At 42.9% G+C, this 12,098-nt stretch overlaps 1 protein-coding gene across 10 annotated transcripts in view; it reads left to right on the forward strand.

The window, feature by feature from the left end:
- The first annotated feature begins 448 nt into the window (after positions 1 to 448).
- QKI (QKI, KH domain containing RNA binding) overlaps positions 449 to 12,098 on the forward strand; it is a 146,301-nt gene continuing 134,651 nt past the window's right edge. For 4 of the 10 annotated variants that reach the window (XR_004060643.1, XM_030946717.1, XM_030946719.1 and 1 more), the window contains exon 1: positions 450 to 1,264. Coding sequence is in view for 7 of the 10 variants with exons in the window: in XM_030946717.1 (XP_030802577.1) it covers positions 1,123 to 1,264 (142 nt within the window). In the remaining 3 variants the exon portion in view is untranslated. Of the gene's footprint in view, positions 1,265 to 12,098 lie in introns of all 10 variants that reach the window. The other 6 variants (XR_004060644.1, XM_030946720.1, XM_030946722.1 and 3 more) reach the window with 4 other exon arrangements.

Consider the following 12,098-nt stretch of genomic DNA (forward strand, 5'->3'; position numbering starts at 1 on the left):
CTCCCCGCCCCCGGGGGGAGAGCGCACGTGACGCGTCCCCGCCCCGGAGGTGCCGCGACGCGACTTTGTTTGGGAGAGTTCCGTGCGCGCGCGCGTGTTTCCGCGCGGCGGGGCCGGGCGGGAGCCGCACGGGAAGCCGGCTATCCCCCCGCCGCCGCCCCGGGCCCCCGGAGCGGAAGGGAGGGAAGGAGGGAGGGAGGGACAGCTGTAGCTCCGCCAAGCGGCGCTGCCACCGCCGCCGGGCAGCGGCCGCCCCGCCCCTGGTCCCGCCCCCGGCGTGTCCCACCCCCGCGGGCCCTGCCCCCTCCCCTCCTGCCGCCGCCGCCGCTGCTGCCAGCGCAGCCTGAACTGAAGCGAACTCCGGAGCGAACTGAGGAGAAGTGAGGAGGCGGCGGCGGGGCTGAGACTCAGCAGCCACAGGCGGCGGCGGCGGCAGCGGCAGCAGCAGCAGCAGCAGCAGCAGCAGCAGCAGCAGCGGCGGCGGGAGGGCGGGCGGGCGGGAGGCGGAGAGGAGGAGGAGGAGGACACACGCCAGGCGCAGCGCGGCGGCAACAACAGCAGCAGCGGCGGCAACAGCGGGGAGACACCGGCGGCGGCTCCTCGGAAGCGGCAGCCGCGCCAGCAGCGCCCGCCCGCCCAGCGCGTCCCCTCCCTCCCTCCCCCGCCGCGGAGACAGGGGGCAGCGCCGAGAGGAGAACCGGGCTCAGCGTGTGTGTGCGCGGGAGGAGGAGGACGAGAAGGAGGGGGGGACACACCGAGGACTGCGCCGGCCGAGGGCGCACGGAGCAGGGAAGCGGCGGCGGCGGCACCGAGAGGCGGCGGCGGGTCCTTGTGCCCGGAGAGGAGGGCGCAGCCCGCACGGGGGTTTCTACCGAGTTTCCTCTTTTTTTTTTTTTTTTTTTTTTTTTCTTCGGTCCCTGGGACTCAGCGGCGGGTCTGCGTTTGTCTCCGGATTTGAATCCTCCTCCTTCTCCTCCTTCCTCGGGGAAGCTCCCCTCCCCGCCCCCTCCCCTCCCCCACCGCCTCCCTGCCCGCCCGGATCCAGCCGGGCGCCCCGTGCCGCGGTCGCGTTGCTCGGCAGAGCTGCTGCGGGCGCTCGCCGTCTCTGCGCGGGCTTGGAATATGGTTGGGGAAATGGAAACCAAGGAGAAGCCGAAGCCGAGCCCCGATTACCTGATGCAGCTGATGAACGACAAGAAGCTGATGAGCAGCCTCCCCAACTTCTGCGGGATCTTCAACCACCTCGAGAGGCTGCTGGACGAAGGTAAAAGCGCTCGCCCGGCTGCCCCCTCCCCCGCCCCGCCGCCCTGCCCTGCCTCCCCCGGCCCGGGGATCCAGCTCGGCCCCCCGCCCCGGCCCGGCCGGGCGGCGGGGGCGGCCCGGGGCCTGTTCCGCTCTCCCCGCTGCTCTCCGCACGCTCCCGGCCCCGGCTGGGAAGCCGAAAACAAAGGGGAAGTGCGGGCTCTCCCCGCCCTGGCCGCCGCCGCCGCGCGGTGCCGGGGGACTCGGGGAGCGAGTGGGAGGGGAGAGGCAGCCCCGGCCGCGCGGGTCTCCGATCCCCTCGGAGGGTTTTCCCCCTTATTTTTCCTTTTTTTTTTTTTTTTTTACCCTTTTCCGCACTATCTCCTTAAACCGGGGGAAGGGTAACTACAGCACGGAGGGGAGGGAGCGAGGAGAGGAGCTCTGGAATGCGCTCTGGGGGAAGGCAGGGAGGAGGGGAAAGGCTGGCTGGCGGCTGGCGCTCCCCTCCCTCCATCCCTCCCTCCCGCGGCGGCGGGGGACACTGGGGTCCTGCCGGCGCCCTCGGAGCGCTCCGCCGCCCGGCCCCCGGGCCCCCGCCGGGGGGGCGGGGGGTGTTTGGTTTCGAGATTTGGCTGTTCTGGAAGCTGCTAGGACTTGAATGACTAAGGCGGAGGGGGGCTGAGCTCTTTCTTGTGCTCCAGATCTACCCCACCCCGAACTGGGCGCAAACTAATTATGATTTTCCTATATCGCAAGGGAAGCGAGCAAATTCTTGTCTCAGCTATCCTTACCTTTTAAAGAAACTGAACTTGAAAGACTCCTACGTGTGACTTTAGTGAAGGGGGAGAAACAAAAAGGATTACGAAATTGCCTGGTCTGCTCCTGCCAAACGTCCACCCCAGCCTCGCACCCTCTCCTGGCACTGAGCGAGGCCTCCCCCATGCCCCCAATTTTTTCCCTAATAACTTTGTTTAGGGTTAAAATTTCACAAATAAATAATCACGGTTTAGAAATTAACAAGAAAAGTACGAGTTGGGAAGTTCCCAACTCGTGTCCCATACTTTTTCCCATTACAGTAACAGATGCACTGTGTATCAAAAATTGGGTGAAACACTTGTTCTTAGGTATGTTAAATTCGCCTTGTACTCGGGTTCACAGGTTGGTTTTTCTTGTCGAAGGCATTTCTTTTTCTGTGTCTTTAAACCTAGGCTTTCTGGTGACTTAGACCTGTTTGTTTAATCGTATTTGATAGCTTTGTATAATATGATATGACCATAAATAATTTATACAGTTTCAACTTGTTGGGTTTCTTAGTATGAAGTACTGATTTTCGAGATTTTGAGGTAGGGTTCTTGTTTGCGGATGTATTCGTCTTCGCTAAAAGAAGTTTGGGAAGTTGTTGACCTCAGAAGATGAAAGAACTGGTTATATTTGGTAGAACAACTCCCCGCCCTCTGCCAAGACTGTAAAAATGAGATAGCGACTGTAGTACGACACAAAAATAGCATGTCGAGAAAATGCTACCTTCTGAAATAAGTGATAGAGGAATTTAAAGAAACCCAAACAAACGGTGAAGAATACGGATTGTGGGAAGCATTATAATGGGAGAGGCTATTTTTATTTGCAAGATACTTGGAGGAGTTTGAATTTATATTGGAGCAAATGTGGACGTGAAGAGCAAAACTATTTTAGAACTTATGTTCTTGGTCACCACAGCAGGCAGCCTCTTCGGAATAGTTAGATTTACAATAAACATCAAGAAGGAACTTGAAGAGAAGACTCCTTTATAGCACAAATGAGCCTTCCAGAGGTTTGATAACAGGTATTTAAATTCTTGAATCTCTTCAACTTTATGTATTTGGCCAGAGGAGGCCTGAAGCTGTTTTTTTATTTTCAGAGAACAAAAGGAAGAAAAACATTTCCCGACGCAAAAAGGACACTGAAAAAGGAATTCCCAAAATACTTATGTCTTGTCATATATTTTGAAATTCTGAAAACTCTGGAAGTCTGTTTGCAAAGTATTGGAGTTCCAAAACGAGGGCTCTCGTGACTCTTGCTGACAAAAGTTTAAGGACTGTGTTGGAACTATTCTTCGCTCTCTTCTTCAAAAGAAAAGCAAATAAAATATAATCTGTGTTCCTAAATGGTCTCTGGAAGAAGCCTGCTATCCCTTTAAGCTTTTCTGCTTTTCCTGTTTACGTTGGCAAATGGGTGGAAGTATTGTGGAGGCAGAAAACTTTTTGGAATGTTGAAAAAAAAGTTTCATGCAAATCTAGTAAATTGCTTCAAGACTTCAGAATTTGAACACTAAGGGGCGCCAGTTATTTTTTTTTCTGAGGCGTGAGTCCGCGAGCACCACTATTGACTCGGGCAGTTGAATGATCAAGTCTGGTAGAAGACGCCAAAGAATGACAAAATACTGGTGGATTTGTGCAGGTATCTGTGTTTGCATGGACCTCCACGTATTGTGTGCTTACAGGCAGTATTACATCGGTGGAATAGGCAGTAGCAGGGAACAGTTGAGAAGTTGGAACAACTGTTTCCCTGTAGAACACCTATCCTGGTTACCAGTGGGGGCTGTGTTAAATATCTTGCGCTGTATGCTCCACTGACATCCTCCAGCTGAAGGGTTCAGTAATAGCGAACCACAGGTTTGCTGGAAAAGTCTGCAGGATTTAATGTGCTTACTGAAAAGTGTATTATTTTAAGGTTTCATCAGTTGTTTCCTGGCACCCTTGAGAATATCAAGTATTTGGGGCAAGTGTGTGTATATATAGGTATATATAATCTAAAAATAAAGCTACAGGGTTCACATTCCCTCTTTGCCCCCTCCACCCTGTCACTTGATTCGCTTCCTCTAGTTTGTTGTTGTGTGTTTTAGGTAGGTGTTTGTTTTTGGTTTTTTTTAGTTATAATACAACCATTTTCCTGAAGGTTTTGTTTATGCTTGAGAAGAATAATATTATGATCAGCCATTGTCTTTTATTTTGTGTGCTGATCAAAATGAAGAAATAAAGTCACAACCTTAAGAATTCAAACAAATAAAAGGTGGGATTGCCTTCCCTACTGGAATGCTAGGGTAGTTTGTTTTATTATTACTTATTTATTGTTACATGCCAGTATTTAAAAACAGAACTCAAGTGGGCTTCTGCTGTGGTTACTTCTTGTAGTTGTAGGCAGCAATAGATAGAAAGAGACCTGGGGGTTTAGGTGAACAGTACATCTAATCTGGTTCAGTTACAGAATGTACATCTGCTTTTTTGGGGTCCATTTCTATGCTGTGTGTATTATCCAAAGCATGTTTTCCTTTCTGAACTCTGTCCTACTTTTTGATCTCAGAAAATTTTTGTGCTTAATTTGATAGATGTCTTGCAGCATTTTGTTTTTGACGATTAGCTTAAATGTAAGAAGTGTATTGAGGAAACCTTTTTTTTTTTAACAACTGCTTTCATAAAATGTGAAAGTTACAGTTTTGTTTAGGTTACAATTATTTTTCCATATGTGTGCTTTTAACTTGTTATGTGTAAATAAGTCTTCTGTGGATTAACAAGGATGTTTAAAGAGCACATCATAATAACTAGGAAGCTGAATTGTTTTTATCAGACTGGTGCAAACCTGTGGGAAGAGAGGGCTTTTCCTGAATGTGGAATAGGCTGTATTTCCTGTAATTGTTTGCACCATCAAATGTGACCTGATTTTTTTTTTTATTTTTTTTTTGCTTAAGCTTTTGAGATACTAACTTTTATGATGTTAACCTGGATTTTTTTTTCTGACAACTTATATATTTTAATACTCCCCTTTGTGGACAGTGAAGAGAGCTGTACCTGTTTTCTTGCACTGTTTTTAAAACCTGAATTGGACATTTCAAACTCCTCAGTAGCATGTTGACAGATTAAAATTAATGAGGTACTTCAGTTGTATTCTTTCATCGGACTATGAATAAATGTGCCTGAACGATTAACTGGAGTCTGAGGAGTCTAATTTGTAAATTTACGTTTTTTTTTCTTGAACCTGTAAGTGCACAGACTCTTGCACCTGATTGGAATGTACACAAATGAGACCTGTGGTCTGAACTGTTTTCAAAAAGAGATTAAAGAGGACCTTATCAAGAATTCGTTTTTCCTCGGTAACCTATCCCTGAAAAACGTACGTCTTTCCTTCAAAACTGTGTTGAAGGTGTCTTAAAAGCGTGTCTACCTTTAGATGTAAATTTAGCCATACATCTGGCTATTGGAGATAAATCTAATTTTATATCAAATAGGCTGCCTCTTTCTGTCTACCGAGTTTAACAAAGCTGATGTAAAAACATCCAAATAGGCAATATGAGGATAAATTTTTGGTGAATGTTGCTCTCTCTGTTTAGTTTTCTAACTGAGAAAAGTGCATGTGAACTCGGGGAGCTAGGTGCCCCAGGAGTGCAGTTTTTGCAGTTTTCAGTCTGGTTGTGTTAAGCAAAACGTCTGTGTGAAGTAGAGCTGAAGAACTGTGTTCTGGTATTGTAAATGAGTTCTCCCTGGAAAGTTATCTAGTTACTTTTGTACATGACCTTATTGTTTGTGATTATGTAAATGTAGCCTGTGCTTAGCTAGGGTTTTGCTGACTTGTCAGATTTGATGGAGGGGCATTGGCCACATTAGCATGTCATTTTTTCAGTTGTATCAGATCTTGCAACGGACCCCCATTAATTCATTAAAAATGTGCTTCTTAGTGCAATATTCAGGGATGAATATTCTTTGGGAGAAAGGCCTTACAAATGGTGTTTGCCCAGGCAGTCTCAGACTAGTTTTTAAACTTGGTGTATTAATGTTAAAACTAGCAAAGCAGTGTGCCACAAGAGCATGGAGTATTGTTTGTATGCTGTTTATCGTTAGTACCTTTTGAATTTGGTTCTTTAATTATCTCTTAAAACTTAATGGTCTGAGGTGTTTTTCCGAGTTATGAATGTTGTAATGCTTCTAGAACTTGTGTTCAGAAACCTTGTAAGAGCTATTTTGAGGTGTGGGTGTTTGGTTATTTTTTGGCGGGAGGGAGGGAGTGGCTTTAATACCTTGGCAGAGCCTCTTATAATGCCAAACCAAAAGCTCCACTGCACTTAAGAAACAGTGTGGCAGTTTTTTTGGCTTCTGGAAAAATATTTAAAACAGTGAGAGTTCAGTTCTTTTTAAATTATGTTATTTTTGGAGCTGTGTCTGCAGCATTTATAGGATTGCCGTCACCTGGCAAGTAACTAAAAAAAAGGGTATTTTTTAACTGATACAAGTTTTAAGTTAGTAAAACAGTTATTTTAAGCTCATATTTTGAAAGTGGTTTGTTCCCTGTTGCTTACCAATAATTAATTGTTAAAAAATCTGTCTTCAGATTTTTTAATTTTTTTTAAATAAGAGTCATCGCATTGGACTTAGTTCTGTACAGGACTGGCTGACTTGTTGAACTGGGAGAGACCTGTTTGAATTTAATGTTTTTGTTTAGTGAAACTTGTTCATTAAGATTGCAATTGAGTTGCATTTTCCTCCTCTGAAACTCAATGCAGTCATTTCTAAAATAACTGGTGTCATATAAAAATCCCTTGCTGTGCTTAGAAACAACTGACCAAGTGCAGATTAGATTAGGGAGTGGCATGCGGTGCTTTTGTGGTGCACAGGGGGAAGAACTGGAGATGTGTTGGTTAAAATTATAGTAAAATTGGAAAAAAAAACCCTAAAACAACCACCACCATCTGAGAAAAACTCTATAGATTTTAAGAATGTCCTGATTATGAAAATGAAGTTTACATGCATCAACAGATAGAAAGAAGTTGCTGATGTTCGACGAGTGCTGTGGGTGTGAAGGGAAGGCTAGACATGAAATGAATGGTCACTTTTGTGGGTTAGTGATGTTTTTCACCATGTTGTCTGTTTCAGTCATTCTTAGATTAAAACTTTTTTCCTCTGAGTATGCTGTACAATGCCAGGTCAGGAATGAGATGCTTACAATGATTTGAATTGTGTAGACTTTGTTAGAAGAGCAAGTACATTTGAATTGTCTTTAATTACTGTCTGTAACCATGAAGTGTTCTCCCTTTTTGAGAATGCACCCTGATGCAGGTATCTTATTAATTAGATGTATTATTAGATGCTGGTATATTTCTGTGGCTGATAGGATAGACCTGTGTTAACGTTAATTACCAGACTGTCCTGACAGCTCAGGCTGATTGAAGTACAGCAGGAGTCTGCCATGGAAACTGATGATTTGTATTTGACTGCTTATATGGAATGTTGGGGGGTGGGAGAGGGGGAAGATGGGGGAAATGCCTTGCCAGGAAAGCTGTTAACTAATGAAATGCCCTCATTCACTGACCCTTGTCTTTATTGAAACATAACTCACAACTTCTCATTCGGGCCGTGTGAATTTTCCTGTATTGATTTTAGTCAGAATGCAGACTCTGAATATCTGTTGATTTTAACATTTCATTGAAATTTAATAACCCAGTGCTAAGAAAACTAGTAGGAACAGTAAAACTGCTGGTGTTTTTAATCTCACTATGCAGTTGGTTAGGTCAATAGAAGTACCACACAAGCTACGTGTGTCTTGCTTGCAGGAGGATCTGTGTCTGTGAGGGACATTGAAATTACTGTTTGAATCCTGAAATAGGTAATGGGTGTAATGTGTATAATCTGAGTTATATACCTTTGCTTTGATAAGAAAAAAAATGGGCTTGCTGAAAGTTAGGCAACATTACATTTTTACTTTTGACTTCAGAAAATATCCTGTATAACCCTGTACAATGCAATTAAAGTAATGTCCAGGTTTTTGTTTCTTTTGGTTGTTTTTCTTGGAAAGGTTTAATAGAAGTGGAGTTAGCTTTTTAATAGCAGAGCTTAAATTTTTTGAGACAATGTATGCGTGAATGAACAAAACAGCTGTGACAACACCAAAGAGAAATAATATCTGGCTTCGTTAGCAGAACTGCTCCTCCACTTTGTTGTTCTTTCTTCCATTAGAAAGTGTCTTTTGCAGACTAGCTGCATGTCTGAGAACAGCAAGACAATGCAAGTTAGAGTGGAGTTGTGTTACTTAAACCTCTGTTGTCCGAGTTCGGCACTAGAAGTTGCAGCTTTTTTGATTTTTGCAGTTATTTTAGCAGTGTTAGTGGTTGGAATGAGTGTGGTAATGCTAAAAGGGTTTTTATTTATTTTATTCTTGTGGTTTGAAATAGTGAGTAGAAATTGAAAATACATTTTCAGTTACTTTTCATTTGAGAATTGATTTTTTTTATACTTGGTGTCAAATACTAAATTTTGCTTTTCAGTTCAGTGCAAAAAATCGTTCTCTTGAAGGGAAATGGATGGCAGTAGGTAGCTATTGATGTTTTAATATTTTTGGTGGTGCATAGTTGAGTAGCACCCTGGAAGTAAATATTTTAAATTGCTTTAAAAAATATTGTTAACTGTTTTGCTGCTGCACTTGAATACTTTTACTTTACTCCTTTCTGTAGTTGGAGGGATTTTCTGTGTTTCCAGCAAAGACCGTACCAGAGCAAGGTTTTGATACTGTGTACTATAATTGCGGTGCTCTGGGAAGTGCCCATGCGGGAAAGTCCTCAGGATACCCATTTTAGAAGGGATAAACCATGAAGAAATTTGTGTGATAACTTACTGAAATCTGAGGGTATTCATAGTTGGAACAGTTAACACTTCAGTGATGTATAACCTTACAAATGTTGATATTTCTATAAGACTTGATTTCAAAAGTAAAAGCATCCCGGCATGACAAACAATTAAAATCTTGTTACTTTGCTGGGAGGTTACTTCTAGGTAATCGAGGGAGTAATGCATCAGAGTGGCTGCTGGTGTCAGAGAGGCAGGGAAAGATAATACAGTATTTTATACTCTTATCTGGTAGATCACTTTCTGGCTTAAAAGGTCAGCTGATATTCTGTACCAGTCAGGGGTTTTTTGAATTTGTTTTTGTGTGGTGCTGGCTTTCTTTTCAGATGGATCAGAGCTGTGATCTCGCTCCCTGTGCGATCTCAGAGCAGCTGTGCTGGCACGGTAGCTGAGGTGGCTCGATACTGAAGATGTAGAGCAGCGCCTTGGGGAGAGAAATGCATTTGCTTAAACATTTACTTAAAAGTCTGAAGCTCCTAATTGATGTCAACTGATTGTGCATCTAGTCCATTCAGAATTTTAAGGATGTGCTTATTTGCAGACTAGTGACACTAGATGGAAGTCAGACTTTGCTGAATTCTTTAAACCCTTTAGCTGTTGAAATAATGAACCTTTGTGGTTTTTTTCTAATTCCGATTAAAGAACTGATTTAGAAAGCTTTGTAGCCATTAGTTGATCAAAATGTCCTTTCCTAGGTACAGTATATTTTTTTCATCAATATGTAGGAGATTGCAGGTGCCTGAAATTTAAAAAAATAAGTGACAGATCTGCTAGCACAAGTATTAATACAACCCGAATGTTCTGGTTCATAAGCTTAAATGGCAGATAAACTAAAACATTCAGCTCATGTTGCATAATGCTTCTATTTATTTATCAGACTTTGAAGCAGTAGAAAATCAGTTAATATTCTTTTCAATGCAGCTTAATCTAATAACCTGCAAATAATTATATTAAAAGTTGATGCACAATTTTCAATTTTTAGATGCAGGGCAGGCCAAATCCACTTCTCTTTGCTGTGAGTATTAGATTTCTCTGCAGGAATAGGGAGGAGGAGGAGAACAGAAGAAAAAAATTCTCTGACCTGATGCTGTTTGCTTTTGAGCAGTGTTGCTGATCATACTGCTTTTGGTTAGTTTCAGTTTGTCTGATTTTGAAGGAGCACCCCTCTAGCATAAAGCAACTTGGACAATTTCTCAAAAAGTTGTCGCAGTCGTCAACCCCCGCCCAAACTTACAAAATAACTTTGCCTAAATACTACATGTACAATCTGTTGTCAGGCGTGTTCCCGTAACAGTTGGTTTGTGTGTTAAAGTTGAAGGTTAAAATGCTGTAATAGGCTCAGCTGTCTTGTTTAAAGTGTGATGTTTTTGCTGTGAAGATTGGCTGTGCAGTGAGAACGTGGTGTGTGTTAGACACTGGTAGAGACAAGTTGTTGATAGTTCTTTAATTGCTTAAGTATCTTATCATCTATAAAGATAAGTGTAGTCAGAGGGGCTCATATGCAGTCAGTTTACGAGGGAATTACTGCTGCTTTAAATCACTTGAGGCTTTTATGGAAATCTGATACTGCCTCTGAATCAACCTAAAGCAAAACTTGCTATGCACGTTCTTTTGTTCCTACTTTTCATGTAGTTATGTTAACTTTGTGCTCAAGTAGACCTGAGCAAAATCTGAGCACAGATGATGTGGTAGGGGATCAGAAATTAATTCTAATGAAGATTCTATCAGGAAGATTGATTATATGTGTATTAAACCATCTTCAGAGGAAGAATGATACTTTAGTATCTCAGGTATAAAATCAGTGGCTGTAATTGTGTTTAGAAGGGAGTCATATTTGGCTGTTCTAATAACATGTTTACAGACTTTAGAGTCATATTTAGAGTCAAATTAGAGTCACATTTAGAGTCAAATTTCTTGCAGTGGTTTTGTGTTCATTCTGTGGATAAGTTTTATTTTTCTGACAAGCATTATCCTCTATGAAAAAACCCCAAACTACCAGAAAAAACATAGATCCATCTAGATAAGATCCATCTTAGAAGGGAGGAAAAGTGTAAAACTTGCTTTCTTGAGTAAAGATTATTGAAATTACAAACGTCAAAAATTTTTTTGAGACCTGTGGCATTTAAGATGTATATTGACATTTTGAGGGGGAGGAGGGGGAAAACTTCTCCAAATCATCTTAATTATAGGGTTAATTGAGGTTAAATTCTGTATGGATCAAAGTATTTCTGACTTCCAAAAATTGAAGTGTAGCTTCCAGGGAATTAAGGAACTGCGTGGAAGCTTTGTCTCTGGGTGATGGGGTACGTAAACTTAGTGCCTATTGATTTAGTAACTGTATGTTATTCATAACTATTCATGAGGAATCCTGTTGGTTCCAAATGGGAGGTTTAATGCACACTGGGGGCACTTGGTAGTGCTGAGTTTTAATACTGTTAAGTGTCTTCGGCAAGGTATTCTTGCGTCAGCCTGGGATTAACATAGGATGAATAACAGAGCCATTCATCAGCCAGGCAGCTCTGAAGAGTGTCAGCAAGAAAGCTGACGGTGATGAATTGGAGAGAGATGGATGCTGCAGTAGATGGCTGCCCCAGCCAGCACTGGGGTGGTGAGAGATGGCAGGTGGTATTTAGGTGTACGCTGAGCAATTAAGTGAGGAGGGACCGCGTGCTTGTGCTCGGCTGAACAGAGCAGAAACGTGTCCCTTCTCCAATCCAAAAAGGGTTATTAAATTCAACAGCTTAAAATGACAGGTGGACAACTGGTTTTTCATTCATTGAAAAAGATTTGCATCGGTCTTTAGTATTGATAAATGTGAGTTATGTTTTGAAGACAGACTTGTGGACTTCTCTTTATCTTTGCAGTCTCAGCTACCTTCTTTGGCTTCAAATATTTGGATAAATTAACTCTGAGGCAGGATTTAGTTTATTCTGAACTTAATTTTCCTTTAAGTTCTGTGTTAACCTTTCTTAGATCTCACAGCTTTCAGTTGTTTTGTTGCTTCAATTACTGATTACTTTCACTTTTAATTTTAAACTTTTTTCCCCTCCAGGATAAAGAAAATAGTTGGGAATTTGAGGGGGGATTTTCTTCTATCAGCCTAATAGCATAACTAAGTGGTTTTTGTCACATGCACAGGTCTTTCTAATCCCATTTAGTATGGTTTGTACTGGAACTGTTTTTGGCTGCTTTTTGTTATATCAAACTGTT

Source organism: Camarhynchus parvulus, chromosome 3 (genome assembly GCF_901933205.1).
Source record: "Camarhynchus parvulus chromosome 3, STF_HiC, whole genome shotgun sequence".
NCBI classification, from domain to species: domain Eukaryota; kingdom Metazoa; phylum Chordata; class Aves; order Passeriformes; family Thraupidae; genus Camarhynchus; species Camarhynchus parvulus.